We start from the raw sequence: 21,581 nt of genomic DNA, 5'->3' as shown, positions 1-21,581 counted from the left end.
AGAAGCTTCTTTTCAGGGATTGATGCCCGTGAGGTGATGCAGTACTGTAGCACGGTGGCATAGTGGTTAGCACTGTTGCCTCACAGCGCCAGGGACCTGGGTTCAAATCTGGCCTCGGGTGACTGTCTGTGTGGAGTTTGCACATTCTCCCCGTGTTTGCGTGGGTTTTCTCTGGGTGCTCCGGTTTCCTCCCACAGTCCAAAGATGTGCGGGTTAGGTTGATTGGCCATGATAAAAATTGGCCCTTAGTGTTAGGGGGGATTAAATACGCGGGGTTACGGGGATAGGGCTTGGGTGGGATGGTTGTCGGTGTAGGGACCGGGTGCTAGGGTTTGGATGATCAGCCATGATCTCGTTGAATGGCGGAGCAGGCTCGAAAGGGCCGAATGGCCTACTCCTGCTCCTATCTTCTATGTTTCTATGAATCTGCTCGTCGCCACTGTAGTGTCCGCGTATCAATAACACACGGACTGCAGGAGAACAATAATAACAGGTGTTTACTGAACAGAGGGTATGCTGGAACTAGCTGTACAAATTACTACACGGTGTTATATACAGGTGTGGTTACTACTGGTACTGCAGTATACAGGGGCTGTAAAAGATAGTTCCTCTCTTAAAGGTACATACATTACATATATCTGTATCTCATCTCAAAATCTATAAAAAATGCAAGCTTCTTTCTTTTAAAATAACCTTTGCACCAGAATTGATGTAGTGGTGAACGTGACCGAGCTGCAGCGGTAGGGGGCGCTGGCTGGCACAACCCGGACAGAATCCAGCGCCGCACCGGCGGAAGCGGGGAGGGGGGACGGAGTTGTGTGCTGCACCGGCATGGCGTCGGTGAGCGAGGCCGTTTCAGGAGGCAAGAAACGCGGCAAAGGTGAGAGCACAGGCCGGGGAGGGAGGGAGCCCGGCCCGCGGTGCAAGGGGTCTCTGTTGAGGGGTGGGGGGAGAGTTTGAGCCGATGACCAGGCCTCAGGCCTGTGTGTTTCCCATCACTGACGGGGCTCAGGAAGCGGCGGCGGCGGGGAGGGAATGATTAAAGTTGGTTATTAAAAGGTGGGATGGATGCTCAATTGGAGCTCAATTGCAATCCCAGGGTCTCTACATATTCTTCCTTTCCAGGTATTCAATAAAAAGAAAGACTTGCATAAGTGCAGTCACTGTTGTAATGTGGGAAACGTGACAGCCAATTTGTGCACAGCAAGCTCCCACAAACAGTAATGTGATAAATGACCAGATCATCTGTTTTTTTAGTGATGTTGGTTGAGGGATAAATATTGACCAGAACACCGGGGAGAACGCGCCTGCTCGTCTTCGAAATAGTGGCCGTGTGATCTTTTATGTCCGGCCGAGACGGTGCCTCGGTTTAACGTCTTATCCGAAAGACGGCACCTCCGACAGTGCAGCACTCCTTCAGCACTGCACTTTTGTGCTCAAGTCTCTGGAGTGGGGCTTGAACCCACAACCTTCTGACTTAGAGGCGAGGGTGCTACCCACGGAGCCACTGGCTGACACAGTCTTAAAGAAGGGAGAAGAGGGGGCGGGTGGGAACAGACCAAAATTATAAGTTTTTTTTAAACATTTGGCCTAGTTATTTGTTTTATACTCACTCAGAATTTGCTTCCTCCCAATGTTTCTGAAGGCAGCACTGGAAACTTGTCACCGAGACTGGTTTTAACCAACATCTCCATCACATCTAACTAAAAGCATGGGCAACAGGGGCATGTTTCCTCCCCAACCATACAAGGGTGGCTGAGAGCACCGTGTTTTGGGGGAATATGATCCTCTTCTAGGGTGCAGCTGTGCAGGGCTTTTTGGGGGGGGTGTGGTGGGGGGGGGGCAGTTTTAAAAATGCCTATAAGCAATTTAAGTGAACCGTATTCACTGAGTGTTTCTTACAATGGCAGACCCAAGATAACCATTAATTAAGTTGTGGTTCATTTTAATGCAATGGTACAGGGGTATGTGTTTTGTAAAACATTGGTGGCCCCAATCTCTAATGAACAGTCCCTCCTGGCACAGTACAACAGTTTCCATTTCCTGCACCAGCCGTGGAGTAAACTAGAGGCGGTTACGCGTGGTTGGTCCATGCTCATGCGATGTGAGTTGGTACTGTCCAACTCGCCCAGGTAGGAGCCTCATACGCAGACTTTTTAAATCTTTTTTCTTGGGTGACCACTTTGCGGAACACCTCTGTTCAGTCCGTAAGGGGGACCCCGAGCTCCCGGTGGCCTGTCACTTTAATTCACCGCTCCACTCCCACTCGGACCTCACCGTCCTCGGCCTCTTGCATTGTTCCACGGAAGCTCGAGGAACAGCACCTCATCTTTCAATTAGGCACTTTACAGTCCTCTGGACTCGACATAGAGTTCAACAATTTCAGATCATAACCTCAGCCCCTATCACATATATATATTTTCTTTTTTTTTAATCCACACTTTTTGTTTTTTCTTCCCTCCCACAGGGCAGCTGTCTTTCATTCTGCCAGCACAATTCACACCCCATCTAGAGCCATCCTTTGTTCCTCGACATGTCCCATTACCACTTCCCCTTGCCTTGAATATCTCTTAATGTCTCTCAATGTCTCTTAATCTCTCCTGCTTTCTATCCTATCGCTGACCTTCCCTTTTTATTCTTTCATCCCCTCCCCCTTTTCCCAGCCCCCCAAACTTGCTTTCCATTTCCTGCTTTTTTTCCAGTTCTGACGAAGGGTCACCGACCTGAAACGTTAACTCTGTTTCTCTCTCCACCGATGCTGCCCTGACCTGCTGAGTTTTTCCAGCATTTCCTGTTGTTATTTCAGACTTTTATCTTGTCCGTCTGAGCCTGATCACTAGTTGTGTTCCAGAGCTGAAAGGACAAGGTACCGCACCATCCAGTCCTTCTCTATATCTCTTATATTCATTGGTTTTAAATTATTCTCAATAAATACTGGCGTGTGCAGAGAGGTTGGGCAGGTGACTTGTTCCCAGGCTTCTGCTGGTCTGAACTGCCCTACAGGACCCAGTGGGGTATTTCGGTTTTTTCTCCTGAAGGTTAAGTGCTACGCCAACCACCCCGCCCCTCATTTTGTGTCTTTTTCTAGCCCAGGCCATCAGAAAATTTCCATGGGTAAGATCGGCTGAAAATCAGTCTTGACACAGTACACACTGGGCTACTATACTTACCTTGTACGTGTAAAGTATTAGCAACAGATATTTTAACATTAAAAGCTTACTGTATTCGAGCAAGTTCTCATGCATTTTAATTTACGAAAATGTTGAGCAGAATGCCGACGTGTTGGCGCTGCTGTGTGCGGGAAAGATGAATGTTTGTACGATTAATATGCAGTTGCTAATTTCTGGATTTGTGTGTTCTGCAGTTGATGAAACGGAGCTGCTGACCGTGCCAGAAGGATGGAAGGAGACGCCATTCACCAAAGCAGACAACGCCTGCGGTCTGCTGGAGGAGAGCAGCTTTGCTACTCTCTTCCCCAAATACAGAGAGGCCTATCTGAAAGAATGCTGGCCTTTGGTGCAGAACGCTCTGAAAGAACATGTAAGCCCCTTCAAATAATCCTTTTAATCGCCACTTCTGTAAATGATGTTAGAACTGTTACAATAACTTGTATTTATACAGCGCCTTTAACGTTGGAAAATGTCCCAAGGCGCTTCACAGGAGTGACTATCAAACTAAATTTGACACCGAGCCACATAAGGAGATGGGGCAGGTGATGAAAAGCTTGGTCAAAGAGGTAGGTTTTACGGAGTGTCTTAAAGGAGGGCACAGAGGTTTAGGGAGCGAATTCCAGAGCTTAGGACCTAGGCAGCTGAGGGCATGGCTGCCAATGGTGGAGTGATTAAAACCGGGGAAGCGCGCGAGTGTCTAGCAGTTCAGTGTTTATTGGCAACCTGTGTTACCACTGCCTGTTCAAGTATTTATCGCAAATGATTTAGGGGGAGAAATCCGGTATTGCCCCGTTTGGGGCGCAATTATCGGCCGGGCGCAAAGTTTAGCGCCTGGCGCTAATTATCGCCTCAGAACCCAAGTTTGCAGTCGATTGCCCCTGGAGGTGATTGGAGCGCTAAATCAGGCGCTACACACCTCTCTTATAGCGCTAACGCCGAGGAGCGAGGCGCTACCTCAGAGCGCTGGCGAAGCTCATGTGATGTCAGTCAGCAATGGAACACAGACACACTGGCGCCGGCCAGTTCTTAAAGGGGAGGGTCGATCTTGCTCTCCATCCACATCCTGCTCATTGCAGCCTTGAATCTCGGCCTGGAGAGACCTGTACATCAAATCTGCTGGAAAGAACAATGGAGAGGCCCAGGGAAAGAGCTCAGAGTGCAGCCCCCATAGTCTCTTCTAAATCGATGCAAGGAAGGTCAAATCAAAATGAACCTGCAAAGTGCTGCTCAGTACCCAAAACTCCTTCACACAGCGTTGAATCTCTCCAGAAGTCTCTCTCTCTCTCTCTCTCTCAGAATGCGTGGCGCAAAAATGTCGCAGACAAAAAAAGGCAGGAAGCGGCTGCCTTTAAATAGCGCTCCCCCAGTCCCTTCCCGACTGCAAAACGCTCCCCTCAACCTGTTGTTGCTAGTGGCAGGTGGTAAGGCAGGGGGCGCCACTCAATATCCGGTCCGGGGCGCTACTGGGACGTTGCACACTCGACTGACGTCATGATCTGCAGGCGCAGGAGATCATGGCGGTAGTGTTTAGTGCCGCCGCAAAATGTCTGGTCAATTTCGCGAGCAGCGCAAACATCGCCGTGTCCGGGCACTTGTTGCTTTGCGCCCCATTAGCGTCCTCTTACGCCGCTAATGGGAGGCGCAAAGCAACCAAATTTTTCCCCCTTAATCTTTACAAGGTGAAAGTGACAAACTCCTAAAACTGCGACCTCCACCACCTAGAAGGACAAGGGCAGCAGGTACATGGGAACACCACCACCTCCAAGTTTCCCTCCAAGTCACACACCATCCTGACTTGGAAATATATCACCGTTCCTTCATAGTCGCTGGGTCAGAATCTGGGAACACTTTCCCTAACAGCACTGTGGGAGTACCTACACCGCACGGACTGCAGCGGTTCAAGAAGACGGCCCACCGTCGCCTTCTCGAGGGAAACTAGGGATGGGCGATAAATACTGGCGCCCACATCCCGTGAATGAATTTTTAAAAACACAAGACTCGAGGACTAACTAATGTATAGGTCAAAAATGCAATTGGGCTTAAGTCCCGTCATTGCACTCGGTGTTTTTATATCTGGAGTACCAGAATTTGTTTTTTTTATGGCTTGCTGATTAGTGAATGAACAAGCTTCAGATTTAGACAGACAGGACAGGGTACAAAGTAAGTTCACCTAGAATGCTCAAAATAGACAAACTGGTTAAACTTTGATTCATTTTCAAAAACAAATTACTTATACAGTTTTCTTAAAGTAGTAAAATGTCCTAGCTAATGCTCCCTTTCAGCTGTGCAGCCGGGTAGCGCTCCAGGGGTCCCGCGCAGCCGATGAGCCGGCTTTTAAATTGGGGGGAGAAAAAGCACGCCTGTGCGGACTTTTGAATGGGCCACACAGCCCAAAAAAAATTACGGGGAACATTGGTCCCAAGGCACTACACAAGAGAATAGCAGGAGTGAGAGATTGGCCCCACTGTTTCACGCATTTGTGCAGCAATGCGTTTGAATCAAAGTTTGTTTTAATCTCTCCTGCGTACTGTGTAACATTTTGAATTGACGGATTATTCTTGTGTCTGAGATTTTTAATATGTATAGTTCACAAGTAATATTTGATAGTGTATTTTTGTGGATTAAAATACTTGGTTTAACAAGGAAAATGTTTGTATTTGCTTGAATACTTAGTACAGTAGTTGTAATCTCTCTCTGTTTTATTTAGTATGTTACAGCAACACTAGATTTGATTGAAGGTAGCATGACCGTTTCCACAACAAAGAAGACATTCGATCCATACATCATCATCAAGGCCAGAGACATGATCAAGCTTTTGGCAAGAAGTGTTCCTTTTGAGCAAGTGAGTAGTGACATGAATCAGTCATTCATGAAAGAAAGACTTATGAAATAATACTGAGCGGTCTGCGGGTGGTGCTGTCCAGGGAGAGTATAAAAACTCGGGCACAGGCCCAGCTTGCGCAGGACATTCTTAACGGGAACTAGTGAAGGACACAACTAGACCTCCATGTTGTAAAACAGTTGATTAAAGCTTTGTTTAACGCTTAGACCAAGTGCCTAGTGGTTTTCTTACGTCAAGTAGCAAAATTACCGAAGAGCGCCTTTAAAGAAATCAATGCTAATGTAACGGGTTTTCCATTGTAAAAGCATGACACATGAAGTGACCGGGAACTTTACAAATGAGTACTCCCAGCAAGGAGCAGGCATCTGAAATTCGGGTGCACGTTCCCCGCGACTTTCTGTCCTTAACTTTAGTGGCTGGAGATTCGTGGGGAGTGCACCTGAATTCCTGGAGTGCACTCCCTCTGGGCGATGCCTCACAGCAGGAGTGTGAGCTTGTAAAATGAACCCTGTGTCCTCTACTTAAAGTTCACAGGGAGGAATGTGCTGGCCTGGTTATTTGGTGTTTTGAATTGTAATTTTTACTGCTTCCCGCTCTAGGCTGTTCGTATTTTCCAGGATGATGTGGCATGTGACATCATTAAGATCGGCTCGTTGGTTAGGAACCGTGAACGATTTGTGAAAAGAAGACTGAGGCTTATTGGGCCGAAAGGGTCAACCCTTAAGGTAACGTGGTTCCAGTTCTTGAGTCTTTAGAAAATGTATTCACCTGGTATTGAGCAGTAGACCTTTGCTTTCTTTTGATCTCTGTTGGGATCAATATTCCCGCTAAGCTGTGCGGCCGCGCAGTCGTCGGCAAGATCCCGCACAGCCGCTCACCGGTTTTTCCACTGTAGGTACCGCGCATGCACAGAAATTGAAGGAGCCACGCAGTGGGGGGAGGCAGGCCGCCCCCGCAAGAGGCAGCTTACGGGGACATTGGTCGGGATGCAGGCAGAGTAATGTTGTACCGTTGTTTGAGAATGTCAACTATCTCCTAACCTTAAAGCAGCTGATTGAATTTTAAGTCTTTGTAGGTTCCTTGACCACACTGGATCCATGTGGACAACATCCATTGCATTCCCATCATCAATCTTCCCTGTTACTTCATCAAAAAATTCAATTAGATTAGTCGAACACGATCTGCCTTTTATAAATCCGTGTTGGCTCTCCTTAATTAGCTTAAACCTCTCCAAGTGCCCATTAATTTTTTTCCTTGCTTATTGTTTCTAAAACTTTACCCAGCACTGATGTTAAACTGACCGACCTGTAATTACTAGGATTGTCTTTACACCCTTTCTTGAACAATGGTGTCACATTTGCCACTTTCCAATCCTCAGGCACCTCCCCCGCATCTAGGGAAGATTGGAAAATTATGGCAAGCCCTTCTGCTATCTCCTCCCCCAATTCCCTTAGCAACCTGGGATTCAAGCCATCTGGACCAGGCGACTTATCCACTCTAAGCATACCCAGTCTTTCTAGTACATACTGTCTATCAATTTTCACCCCTTCCATTGCTTCTACCTTTTCCACTTGTCAGCATCCACCTCCTTAGTAAACACCGATACAAAGATGAGTATATTCAAGACGGAGTTCGATAGATTCTTGGGCACTTAGGGAATCAAGGGATATGGGGATAGTGTGGGAAGGTGGAATTGAGGTCGAAGATCAGCCATGATCTTATTGAATGGTGAAGCAGGCTTGAGGGGCCGAATGGCCTACTTCTGCTCCTATTTCTTATGTTCTTAAATCGTTTGTATGATTGCAAAAAGACTCTTCAATTTATTTTACAAGTACTGGTACAACAAACCCTTCTGCAGAATAATAAGCTGTGAAATTTGTTTTTGCTTGATTATAAAAAGATCTGAAAGATGCTAACGTTACAAACAAAATGGTTAATTACAAGAACAGCTGGTGGTGTAGCCTCGGAAGGCCTGTTGCATCGATCTTAAAGTTTCACTTCCTTCTTTAAAAAGGCTAGGAATTGTTTAATTGATTTTTCATGTTAATATAATCGACTAGTACAGCACAAAAGGAGGTCATTCGGCCCATCGAGTCTGCGCTGACTCTTTCGAAGAGCAATCCAATTAGTCCCACTCCCCCAGCTTTCTCCCCACATCCCTGCAACTTTTTCTCCCAAGTATTTAACCATCTTCCTTTTGAAGGCTACTATTGAATCTGTGTCCACCGCCCTATCAGGCAGCGCATTCCAAATCCGAACCACTCATAGTGTAAAAAAGATTTTCCTCATTTCCTAATGGTCTATGTGGAATTTTTTTTTTTTTAAATTATATTGGTGGATTTCCCTTGGCATTGCTTACTGCCGATCTGGGACTTGGGAGAACCTTTATGATATTTAACTGCTTAACCTGCTGCTCGAGTGCTTCCTGTGGAAATTCAGGTAAATTGTAGCGGATTCTAAACTGCTCGGGTAAATTTGAAGCCAACAGATTGTTTTTCTGCACTTTGCAAAGCTCCCTGACCAAATAACGAATAAACCAAGTCAACCAAGCTTCTGTCGACTGAACAATTAAATATGTTTAAAAACAGCTTGATCTTTAATTGATTCCACTATTCATTTCAAGAATGCAGAGCAATCATACCTTGTAGCCATAAAGGATCATATTTGCACTTTAGCAGCAGAATAAGATACTCTCAGTGGGGAAATCAGCGCGTTGGGTGGAGCGGTTTCTGGGGCGCGGGGAATTGTGGGTGTTGTGGCCGCCATTAGTCAGCGGCTGTCGGGAAAAGTTTTATTGCAGGCTGACGGAAGGTAGGTCCCTGGCCGCCTGTGTAGTACTTTCTTGTTGCATCGGTTTAAGCTGGAGTGCAGAGGGAGCAGAAGCTGCTGGGTTTAACCCCCAGTATTTTTGAGCCCAGGCGGACCCAACAATTTCCAATGTAGAACTGTCAAGGGCGGAAGATTCTGGGGGAGAATAGCAGCATTAGGAACAAGTATTTCTGTAGAGAATTTTCATCCATTTTAAATACACAAATTAAAAAAAAATCTTTCTTGGGATGTGGATATCACTAGCAAGACCAGAATATAGCAAGGAGGATGCAGAGAAACTCCAGTATGATTTGGACAGGTTGGGTGATTGGGCAGATGCATGGCAGATGCATTATAATGTGGATAAATGCGAGGTTATCCACTTTGGTGGCAAAAACAGGAAGGCAGATTATCATCTGAACGGCAATAGATTGGGAAAAGGGGAAGTGCAACGAGATCTGGGTGTCCTTGTGCACCAGTCGCTGAAGGTTAACATGCAGGTGCAGCAGGCAGTTAAGAAGGCAAATGGTATGTTGGCCTTCATAGCGAGAGGATTCGAGTACAGGAGCAAGGGTGTCTTGCTGCAGTTGTACAGGGCCTTGGTGAGACCACACCTTGAGTATTGTGTGCAGTTTTGGTCGCCTTATCTGAGGAAGGATTTCTTGCCATGGAGGGAGTGCAGCGAAAATTCACCAGACTGATACCTGGGATGGCAGGAATGACGTATGAAGAGAGATTGGGTCAATTGGGCTTGTATTCGCTAGAGTTTAGAAGAATGAGAAGGGATCTCATTGAAACTTATAAAATTCTAACAGGACTGGACAGACTAGATGCAGGAAGGATGTTCCCGATGGTCGGGGAGTCCAGAACCAGGGGTCACAGTCTAAGGATAAGGGGTAAGCCATTTAGGACTGAGATGATGAGGAATTTCTTCACCCAGAGAGTGGCGAACCTGTGGAATTCTCTACCACAGAAGGCAGTTGAGGCCAATTCATGAAATATATTCAAGAAGGAGTTAGATATATTTCTTAAGGCTAAAAGGATCAAGGGATATGGGGAGAAAGCAGGAACAGGGTACTGAGTTTGGATGATCAGCCATGATCTCATTAAATGGCGGAGCAGGCTCGAGGGGCCGAATGGCCGACTCCTGCTCCTATCTTTTGTGTATGTTTTACACGATACAATGGCCCCGAATTTGCCGTCGGAGATGTACCAGAAGAATATGCCTCCGAACCTGTAAAAATAAATCCGAACTTACCTGGTGTCTCCGGAGCTTCGGGTCCTGGGCCTGCAGGCGTAGGACTGCAAAGGCCCAGGGGCGCACGCGGTTCGTAAGCGCCCCTAGGATCACGTGGGCCCAGTCAACCAACCAAAAAGGGGGTGTTCCTACGATGCTTGCGGGAATTCCATTTACATACGGAATCTCCATAAGCGTATCAGAAATCCCCAAATAAATAAGCATTCGCACCACTTAAATAAAAATAAATGATCACGTTGAAAATTAATTAAAAACACCCTTTTTAAATAAGCATTTAAAATAAAAATGTAATTTTTTGAAAAATACATTTGAACATTTTTAAAACAGGCCAAAATTTACCTAGACTCACTTTAAATGTTTATGTATGTTTTAAATCATTTTAAACATTTTATTTTAACATTTATTTTAACCCATACGCTGGTAAAAGAACATAAGAGCATAAGAAATAGGAGCAGGAGTAGGCCAATCGGCCCCTCGAGCCTGCTCCACCATTCAATAAGATCATGGCTGATCTGATCCTAACCTCAAATCTTCTATCACTCTGCATCCACCCGAACCCATGTGATCTCCCGGGAGAGGCGAAAAACCAGATAAAGACCCAATGGCCAATTTGGGAGAAAAAAATCTGGGAAATTCCTCTCCGACCCATCTAGGCGATCGAAATTCTTCCAGGAGATCACACTGTCCCTATGTTTTCTACAGTACTTACCTTCTGTAAAGGCGATCTCCACCCCAGCCAGGAACAGGAATAAAACCATCTCCTGAAATCTCAGAATTAGAACACAGTAGGAGCAGAACAAGGCTACACGGCCCCTGGGCCCACTCCACTACCCACAGGGCCATGACCATTCCGAGCCTAGACTCATGTCCAATTTCCTGCCCGCTCCCCGTAACCCTTAATTCCCTTTACTTCTAGGAAACTATCTATTTCTGTTTCGTGGGCAGTAGTTGGGCAAGCCCAACCCTGCACCAACGAAAGTGCTTTTGTAGCGATGCAAAGGATCTGTCCAAGCGAAACTTGACAGATCGCAAATTCCGGGTTTTCGCGCATGCAGAAACCCGGAACTTGTGGGGCCATTCTGAAGGCTTCCGACGGCGTGCGATATCTGAAGCACCGTGATTTCAGGCCCAATGTTTCCGCCCTTGCAAAATAATGCATTTCTGACTTGCTATGGGAGAGGCATGTGTGTGTGTTGTCAAATTTCTGTTATTGATGGGGGTTCTTTATATTGTATCTCTTACCCACAGGCTTTGGAGCTATTGACAAACTGCTATATTATGGTGCAAGGAAATACTGTGTGTGCATTGGGACCGTACACTGGACTGAAAGAGGTGACTAAATCCGCGGTGTAATGTTGCTGCTCCTCGCTGTGGGAATTGCAAGACTTAAGGATGTGCTCAGTAATCAATCCTTAAAACTAGATGCTTTTTCTTATAATGCAAAATGCTGTTTATAATTTTCTTGTGCATTTAGTCACTGTACTAATCTGCTATCCCTAAACTATATTTAGAGCTTTTAGTCTTTTAAGTGCAATTCTATCCGGCATATGTGTGAATTGGGGAAATAGTTTGAGAAATTACAGAATATTTTGCTCATTCAGAAAAGTACAAATGCTTGACCAGAGCTTAGACTGCTAAAGTCTGTCGTCCACAACTTTTCCAGTCGTTGAGTATGTTCACAATCGTTGGGTGTATTCAAGACAGAGATCGATAGATTTTTGGATATTAGGGGAATCGAGGGATATGGGGATAGTGCAGGAAAGTGGAGTTGAGGTAGGAGATCAGCCATGATAGTGAATGGCGGAGCAGGCTCGAGAGGCCAAATGGCCGACTCCTGCTCCTATTTCTTACGTTAAAACTGTGCTAATTCTTTCCCCAGTCTTGGCCCAATATGTTACTCTAGCCCACACTACACAGTCCACTCTTAATGCCCTCTGGAGTGGCCTGGCAAAGCACTCAGTTGTAAGCAATCCCCATGAAGCACCATTACCACAGCAGTTCAGGAAGAAAAGGCCCACCACTTTCTCATGACAACTAGGGATGGACAGTTAATGTGACCTTGCCTGTGTCGCCCATATCGTGAGAACAAGAAAAATAACTCAGTCTTGTACCAGTTGTACTTGATTTATAATTGCAGTAATACTTAATTGTATTTTAACTTTTCCAGGCCAGAAAAGTAGTACTCGATACCTTGAAGAACATTCATCCGATCTACAATATCAAGGTATTATTTATTTAGATAAGAAAAAATTAAAATTGCAATTGCTGGAAATTTGATTTAAAGTAGTGGATCTGCAGCATGTTCATCAGCATCTGTAAAGGGAAACCCTGTGTGTTCTCAGCGCTAGCTGTGCTTCAGAGTAAAGTTTTTTCAACCTTTTTAGAGGAAGGCTAAAATGTAGAAATCCTTTCCCCTGGTCTGTCTTCAGAATTGTAGAAATTCCAATGGAGAAAGACTGCTCGGCCCATTAGTCAGTGCCAGCTCTTCTACCGGAGCGATCTATTCTGCTCCTTCCCTGCATCCTTTAACATCTTTCTTCAAGTGTTTGTCCAGTTCTCTCTTAAATGCCGTGTAACACCTCCTTATGGGAACATTTTTAACTTCCCTCTTTATGCTCCTGGCACTAATCCGGAGTTATATGTCCTCCTTACTAATTTACCAGCCAGTGCAAATAATCTTTCACTGTTTCTCCTCTTTAAACCTTAATATTTTTGAAATTTCTATTCTGCTTCAGTAAGTACAGCCCACATTTTTCAGCTTTCCTATAAGTATATCCTAATAGGCATTGTTTCCGTGGCTCTGACCCCCTGGTTGTATTTTACCTAAAGCCACAAGTAGAACTCTTGGCTTTGCCCCAACAAAGTGTGTACAGATTTGACTGCCTCCTTGATTTTTTTTAAAAATTCAGTGCCCCTGTGTATAAAACCCAGAATCTCTCTCTCTGTTTTTATGGACATCTTCACTTTCAGAGGCCCGTATACCCCATGATCTCTGTTCATTCGCTCTGTTGAGAATGTTTCCATTAAGGGTTTATATCTATTTTCTTCCTTTCCCCAAAAGACACTAATTCACATTTATTCACGTTGAGCTCCATTTGGATCATGTCTGACCTTGTTGCTCTGTATTCTCCCTCTCAGTCTGCATGCCCTTTAATTTGGTATTGCCAACCAGTCTTTATATCTTGTCACTGTTTCTTATGCCTAACAAAATAGTAGTTTCCAGTGCACAACAGTTCTGGATGAAATCTAGTCAGTATTGCAATATGAGCTTGTTTGAGCATAATGGGACTAGGATTGCGGAAGGCTTGTTTTAGCTAGATTTGTTTCATTCTACTATTAAGTGTTTCTGAGACTTTAAGGATTGCTTTTGCGTGTTTCATCTGCATGATACTCAAGTGGGGAAAACACTCTGTTCTTTTCAAAAGACGTTGATGATTAAACGAGAGTTAGCAAAAGATGCGGAGCTTAGAACACAGAACTGGGAGCGGTTTCTGCCTACCTTCAAGCAAAAGAACCTAAACAAACGCAACGAGCCAAAGAAGAAGAGGGTTAAGAAGGAGTACACACCATTCCCACCGCCGCAGCTGGAAAGCAAGGTGGGTACTGTATGCCTCAAATTTGGGTTTTTTTAAATCTTAAATACAGGCACAATGGGTCAAATGCCCTCCTCCTGTGCTGTATGATTCCATGATCCATTAACTTTGCAAGTACAGCCTATTGGGGGGGATCCGTGTCTGATGCCCAAAACTTTCCGAGATGCAATCCCGATTACTGAGGTTTCCCCTGCCACCAGCGAGTACACCAAAACTTACCCCCATGTACAGGAAACTTTGTGCTATCCAGCACCGACGGGACCGAGCTGCTGCCGTTCCCTCAAAACTGCCGGACACTCCAGAGTTAATGTTGAAAGATACATTCTTATCTCTGTATCTGACAACAAACACTGTTGCTTAGCAACAGCTTCTAAACACTCGGGTGTGGCTGCAAGCGTCTGTAGCTGAAGCTTTTGCTGTAGCTACAGACCCTGCAGTGCTTGACTGGAGGGAAAAAAGCAAAGAAAACAAACGAAAAGAATAAAAAACGGCTCCTGATTTTTGCCGGTGGCTGCAGCTTGCCGGATGGTTCGCCTCCGGATAACTCAAAGTTTCCTGTAATTACATAATATTGAATATGGTGCTACAGTTAACCATAGAATTGCCAGAATCTTCAGGGCTCCCAATTGCTATCTGGAATCTAGAAGCGCGGATGTTGGGTTGAGGAGAGAATTGGCCTTGGCTATAGTGGTATCTATGGTTCAAAAGCCCGCCAGTATTTGCTGTCGTCTCACACTGAATGGCTGTTTGCATGAGGTACTGTGAGACTTGCCACCTGAGCAACTGCAGCCAACATGAGGAGATTAACAAGTGATCTGATAGAGGTGTTTAAAATTCTTAAGGGTTGGGACAAAGCAGATGGAAACAGACTTTCCAGTGATTGACGGGATCTGGGGAAAGGGGGACATGGATATAAGATGAAATGTATGAGAATTAAAACAGGGCAAGAGAAACTTTTTTTTACACAGATTCAGGATAAAGGAAACTTTTTTTTATCCGGCACGGATGGGACAGACGTGGTGCCGGTTCATCAAAAATTCCGGATAACCGAAAGCTATATTCAATTCAAATTCAATTCAGTTTTATTTGCCATATGTAACCAGTACAAGTACAATTACAATGGAATGCTTACTCCCCGTAAGGACACGTCAGCTATTCATACAGCGCCGCGTTCAGAAAGTCAATACAATGGCTTCCCGTGGCAGTGGGAGCACGATGTCCCTCAGCCGCTCCGTCCTCCTCGTCACCGCGGCCTACTCCTCACTGTTGCCGGCTCCAAGTGGTGGCCTGCTTTCCCGCTCACGATCCGACCTCTGGCCGCCATACCCGGCTCTCCCCCCCCCCCCCCCCCCCCCCTCCCAGTCGGACTGCGAGCTTCCCGCCATGGAGCTGTCGGCCGACGTGCTGCAGTGGGTCGTCGTGGCTGCTGCTCGTTGCGCCCGACTCACCGAACACATCGTCGGGATGTGAATGCTCCGGTCGCCGCGGCCTCCTCCTCACCGTCGCCGGCTCCACGGTCCGACGGCCTGGGGCCTGCTTCTCCCTCTATAGTAAAAGATACAAGAGCTGAGAGCTCCGTATAAAGCAACAAACCCTGTTGCTTAGCAACAGGTTTAGAACAATGGCCACAAGTTGCAAGCGTCTCTGTAGCTTAGCAACAGCTGCAGCCACACCCTTGCAGAGCAACAGATGGAGGAAGGCAAGTAATAAAAGTTACCTGAACCTACTCCTGAATTTTGCCGGTTAACCGAGATTTCCGGTTATTTAGGTGCCGGTAAATCGAAAGTTTCCTGTAAATTGGCGAGCTGTAGAATTTGATCCCGCAGAGTACTGGTAAGAATTCTGGAATATCATGCAGTGAAAACCGAATTTGGCTGATTAAGCCACCATAAGAGAGTGACCCTGATCATTCGATCATTTTTTTTAAAAATCAGCGAGGCTGTGGAATGCACTCCCAGAGTTAATGATTGAAGCAGAGGCCATGTCAACATTTAGGGGTAGGTGTTTGAAGGAGAGAGGAATGGGATTCCAGGATTCTCACCAGTACTTTGCGGGATCACATTCTACAGCTCTTGTCAATTTATCCTTGGTTCACAGTGACTGAAGTTTGATTTGAGATTGCTCAATTTTTCTAAATTTTTGCCAGTGTCTTGGGAGGGTATTCTAGATTCATTTTTCTATGAAATTCAGAAATTGGTGGCTTTACCAATGAAGAAAGAAAATAATCATTAGTTTGTGCAAATACAGTTAAGTGTGATTATTCAGGGTCTGCTGCCTTGAGGCTGGTGGAAAAAAATAGTCTTCAACATATATAAGAATCTCTGCTTAAGGAAACGGTTACATGGGCACACAATATGAAACCTGGTTTTAAATATTCACACATTTGTATTTCTGTGACACTATTTATAAAGTGTGGTTTTAAACATGTTTTCATAGAAGAACTTAAGTACCTTCTTAAATCTACCTTGGTGTTCACTATAATTGCAACACCACGCCGCCATTTTAAAATTCTCATCCTCGTGTTTAGATACCTTGATGGCCTCCCCCCTGCCTGCCTGTCTCTGTAACCTCCTCCCAACTCTATATACTGCTTCCCACCCCCAAACTCTCCATTCCTTTGATTCTGACCTCTTGTGCTTCTCCCCCATTGACAGCAGTGCCTTCGGCTACCGGGGTCACATGGTCTGGACTTCCTCGACCCCTCTCTGCTCCTTTTAAGATCCTCCTTTAAAATCTACCTCTTCGACTACGCTTTTGGTCGCCCCCCTCCTAATGCCTCCTCTTTTGGCTCACTGTCCATTTTTTTGATAATGCCTCTTGTGAAGCGCCTTGGTATGGTTTTTTGAGCATCCCTGATTATAATCGCTCAACCTTTGGCGGCCGTGCCTTCTCTTGCCTGGGCCCTAAGCTCTGGAATTCCCTCCCTAAACCTCTCCGCCTCGCTACCTCTCTTTCCTCCTTTAAGACGCTCCTTAAAACCTACCTCTTTGACCAAGCTTTTGGTCACCTGCCCTAATTTTATCCTTCTGTGGATCGGTGTCATTTTTTGTCTTAAAATACTTTTGTGTAGTGCCTTGGGACGTTTTACTACGTTAAAGGTGCTATATAAATACAAGTTGTTGTTGTTTTTCAACATTAAAGGCGCAATATGAACACAAGTTGTTACAGCTTTGTGGACAAACTCATTTAAAAAGGATGTTTAAGGGATCATTTATTTTAAGGTCAAAGGGTTTGAATTTATGTACTAAGGGAAAAAATATGCTCCATTGTCTGCTGAGTGTGGCTGTACTGTAGGGATTGTTTTCAAATGTTTGCTGAATTTATTGTCTAGATTGATCAGGAACTGTCCACTGGTGAATACTTCCTCAGAAGGAAAGACAAGAAGAAGAAGAAATTACATGAAACAAAGGTGGGTCTTTAATGTTTCATTGTTACAGATGGAAAAAGTGAAAGTCTGTACAATCTGTATTTATTGATATATTTTGTGTATTGAGTATTTATCTCAGTTTAGCAACCAAAGTTGCTGCAAAGCTTTTATTCCAGATGATTCTTTATAAATGCGTACCATTTTGTATACGCATCCCTAGGCAAAAGCAGCAGAGGCAGCAGCTAGACGAAAGGAAGAAAGAAATAAAGCTTTTATTCCTCCTAAAGAAAAACCTGCAGTTAAAGTGAAAAAAGGTAACTGATCTCTATATGCTTGTTTTCTACAATCACCGCAATTAGTTAAATCCTGCCGCACCCAGTTGTTAATCTAACAGAACCCACATTGGACTCGTTAAGGGAAGATCTTGATTCCATTGTATGTACAGGAAACTTTGGTTTATCCGGAAGTTGTAGGTCCGGAATACTCGATCTAACAGCAAAAATCAGGAGCCGTTTTCTATAAGTTTTTTTTAGTTCTCGTTCTTTTTTTTCCCCAGTCAAGCACTGCAAGGTCTGTAGCTATAGCAACAGCTTCAGCTAGAGACGCTTGCAGCTGAAGCCGACTCTTTAGAAGCTGTTGCTAAGCAACAGTGTTTGTTGTCAGATACGGAGATATGCTTCAACATTAACTTTGTATGTCCGGCAGTTTTTATAGATCGGCAACACGCCGGTGCCAGATGTCTCAGTTTCCTGTAGTTTGACTGGATTATATTTAGTTTTTTTTCTGATGTAGTGCACACCAATGTTCCCTTTAATTTTTTTGCGTTGCACGGTCCATTAAAAAATACCACGCATGCGCGGTCTTTCCTATTTAAAAGCTGGTGAGCCAGCTGCGGAGCTGCAGAGCGCTGCACCGTTGCACAGCTTAAAAGGAACGTTTGTGCACACCTATTATTCTAATGAGCGATACCCAGGTGTGGATAAACCTTGTAACAAATCTGCAAATGAATCTAGCTCTTGTTCAACCCGTGTGGGCGTATGTATGGTCCTACTCTCTGAATTCCTTCCCTAATGCCTTCTGCCTCTTCACTTCCCTCTCCTCTAAGGTCATCCTCTTTGACTAAGCTTTTGCTCACCCTTCCTAATCTCTTTTCGATTGGCATCCATTTTCCTCATTCTTCTGTGAAGCGCCATGGCACATTTTTTAATCTTAAAGACACTATTTAAATGTGTGTTGACCTGGTGTGTGTTTCCTTTAAATTAGTAAAAATGGTCAGCCCGTTATACACAAATGGTATATTCTGGTCCTATATATAATCCTTTGTTGCTAAGAACATTGGGGCAGAGTGGCTAAATACATATAGTGACGCATCATGAGTAAAACTTGGAAGTTCGCTTGATTGCCTTAGGAAGTCGACAACCACTTTCGCTTGAAATTGCCCACAGGTTATTTCTCTCTCTCTCTTTGCCAAGGCCCACCAGCACCTTCTTGGGGATGGGCAATAAATGCTGCCATGCCAGCTTAGCCCACATCCTGAGAACAAATAATAAAAGGTTAGCATCACTGCTGATTTGGGAAAGGTGGTACATGAGGTCTGCAATGTCCAGTGGTCGGGAGTGCGTTGATGAGCCCAATGGTCTTCCCTTGCCCTTGTCCGTGCTTTCCAATCACCTGACAATTTGGACCATTTCTCAATTTGAGGTAGAGTATAACGCAAGTGGTTTTAATAATCTATTATGTGGTTGAGCATCTTTATGTAGCAATATAAAGACTATCGGGACTTCGGAGATTTTTATGGTGGCACGGGGAAAAAATTGATAGGATCTTGGCGTTCGTGTGCATGATTTAAGCTGTGATGCATAGATGATCTGACGGACTGTCAATTTTGCTGCTTTGACCCAAGTGTTTTAAATTTTAAAAAGTAATTTTTTTACTGTGTTCTTTTAGCTGTAGAAACCAAAATTAACATTCAAGTTCTTAAAGAGAAAGTGAGAACGGCCAAGAAAAAGAAGCTGGGAGCCCCAGCAGCAGAGGAAATTGCTCAGAAGATAGCTCAAAAGGAGAAGAACAAGAAGAAGAAATAAAATGACATGGTTTTCCATATCTCCCACCATGCTTTTGACAAGCATGGTTAAACTATTGGAGCTATCTAACTTGCATTGTGTGAAAACCATGGGTGTCATTCTCGTGGAGGCTGCTGTCTTATTTTTCACCTCAACTAATGGTAAAAACGAATGGACAGTAAACATCAAATTCTTCATTTCTCTTCCGCCGACACCATTGGGAGCAACCGAGCATAGCCATTGATGCTTCATGAAGGATCTGGTTCATGTGGAGTTAGACCAGTACTCCTCATGATTCCTCAGCCATCTCCTACTTCAATATGGCTCTTATCAATAGGAACAAGGCCAGTTAGGAGTTGCTCTTATCCAGACCTTGACAGCTGGGCTCTAGGTGCTTCTTGGCCTACAGCGGCAGAGTCCTGACCTGGTTGATGAAATGGGGCACTTAGCTGTGTATTTTTGAGATTTATAACAATGCAGGTGAAACAAAATCCACATCAAACATTGTGCAACACGAGCAGTTTTCAACTAATGGTCGCAATGAGTAAAATCTTCTGCAAGAACACTTTGTGGGGACTCTGTTTCGCTTGCCTTTAACCCTTTCCTCTAGGGTACGTTGCAATCAGAAACTTGCACACAAATTATTTGTAACCCCTTCACGGTTCTCTAGATATATGTGAGATGTGGTCTCTGTTGTAGACAGTATTCTATAGTCCAGTAAGGAGATCACTACTCCAATGGCTTAAAACTATAAAGAAAGATAATTAGAATTAACGTCAGACAGTATAAGAAGATTACAGGTCAATGAACTAAATTAGACATTTGCATACATTAGAATGAATCTAGACATAATAAACATACATTCTCCATTTATATGGATTCAAAGGAGAATCTGTCCCTGTGTCCAAATTCGAGTGCACTCTTTCGTTGGCGCGCTTAAGTTGGAGCTCATGGTATGTATAATGTCTGCAAGACTTACGACTCCGAACCCCTTCGTTGAATTCTCTTCACGATCACTGAATCCCACTTTGAGTTCTGGATGCAGAGCTACTAATACGAAGGGCGGCAGCCGAGTTTGGAAGCCCGGGACGGGATGCGGCAGCCATTTGCCTCCTGAGCCCTCTTTTCAGAGCTCCTGCCCTCTTCTTCCCGTCGCTCCTTTTTCCCGCTCGAAAAACCTGACTCCACCCCTTCCTCCTGGGGTTTCTGCCTGGAGACTGCGCAGCCTCACTGTCTGCAACAGTTGATATTTTTCATGCAACGAGTCTTCTTCTGATTTTGCTTTGTACGAAAACGGCACCTTAAGGACGGCCCGGTTCCGCAGCGACGACCAGCCCGCCACAAACCGCCTCCCGGTGAACAACACCGCGCTCGCCAACTGTCACTCCCGCGCTCGCCAACTGTCGCTCCCGCCAACTGTCACTATCGTTGAGTCTCGCGCAGACCGTCAACTGTCACATTGTGTCCCCAAAAGTTCCCGCCGCACCTCCACACGGGCAACTCCAACCCAGGGATTCACAACAATGACAACACAGTGTCCAAGCCAAAGATTGACAATCATACCCAGCGCACACAACATTTCCAGTGGGTATTACATATTATTGATTGAAACTCATTGTGTTGTGAGATTGCTTAGATCCCAACCTAAGAAAATTCAAGTTCCATGCTTTTCCATCTCACTATCCCATTTCTGTGGAAGCAATCTGGCGTCCTGTCAAGATAAAAACACTTTTTTTTTTCCCCTTGATGTACTGGCATTGGGAACAACGCCATCCGTGAATTTCAAGACAGTGAAAAGTGTTTCTCTAGGGTAGAACTGTTCAGTTTGTGTTGTATACAGAACCATGCAGAGCAATGTTTTGAAATATTTCTATTAAGGTATACCTCAGGCCTGTGTTGTGTAATATCTAAAATGATAACTGATTTCTTTTATGTCTGTTCATTAAATGTGTTTATAATTAAATATTATTCACATAAGGTGCAAGTAATGTCATGAAGTTTTAGGGTATGTTGTTTGCAGTTGCTTATGATTTCCTACTCTTGGTTATGCCATTAGAGGGAATTTGCTAAGCAAGAAAAAGAAAAGGGAAGTTCAAGATTGCACTATCCTACTGGGTTGTCAAGACACAAGGGCCTAGAAATTCAGTGGGCTGCGCCACCAGTTTGCGCCCAAAGAGGGCACTCAGTGGCTTTAGCGCCACTGGCCACACCTACCGCGATATTTAGCGGGGTGCTAATGGCGGCGTTAGCCTGTAGCGCTGCGCCGCCACCGATGACGTCATCGGTGTGCGCAGTGCCCCGCTCCCGCCCCGATGACCATATTTGGTCGCGCCCGCCTCTTTAACGCTGGTCACAAATCGCGACCGGTTCACGGGGCCTACCTGTGGTGGTAGTGGCGCTAGTTAAGGTGGAGGTGGCCAGCACCTCCGTCCCCGGCCTCCTAAACCACCCCCCCCCCCCCCCCGCGGCATTGCCGGCTG

General features: G+C 45.1%; 1 protein-coding gene across 1 annotated transcript; it reads left to right on the top strand.

Annotated features, from left to right (window-relative positions):
- The first annotated feature begins 722 nt into the window (after positions 1–722).
- On the top strand, positions 723–21,094 carry krr1 (KRR1 small subunit processome component homolog). The gene is made up of 10 exons (XM_086009520.1): positions 723–880; positions 3,365–3,540; positions 5,878–6,012; positions 6,612–6,737; positions 11,327–11,410; positions 12,246–12,302; positions 13,504–13,674; positions 17,003–17,080; positions 17,259–17,352; positions 18,986–21,094. The coding sequence occupies exons 1-10, from the start codon at positions 832–834 to the stop codon at positions 19,120–19,122; spliced, it is 1,107 nt and encodes a 368-aa protein (XP_085865646.1). The 5' UTR covers positions 723–831; the 3' UTR covers positions 19,123–21,094.
- Positions 21,095–21,581: the final 487 nt, after the last annotated feature.

This window comes from Somniosus microcephalus, chromosome 16, assembly GCF_052327205.1.
Source record: "Somniosus microcephalus isolate GS21.2 chromosome 16, FLI_Smic_1.0, whole genome shotgun sequence".
In the NCBI taxonomy this organism is placed as follows: domain Eukaryota; kingdom Metazoa; phylum Chordata; class Chondrichthyes; order Squaliformes; family Somniosidae; genus Somniosus; species Somniosus microcephalus.
Note: the sequence above shows the minus strand (reverse complement) of the source record. Positions and strands in the feature narration are given on the sequence as shown.

Bases quoted from the DNA above. Each gene is read 5' to 3' on its own strand.
- krr1 (XM_086009520.1), top strand. From the start codon at position 832: ATGGCGTCGGTGAGCGAGGCCGTTTCAGGAGGCAAGAAACGCGGCAAA. The intron at 6,013-6,611 runs GTGAGTAGTGAC...TTCCCGCTCTAG, and splicing joins GAAGTGTTCCTTTTGAGCAA to GCTGTTCGTATTTTCCAGGA. The intron at 6,738-11,326 runs GTAACGTGGTTC...TCTTACCCACAG, and splicing joins CGAAAGGGTCAACCCTTAAG to GCTTTGGAGCTATTGACAAA.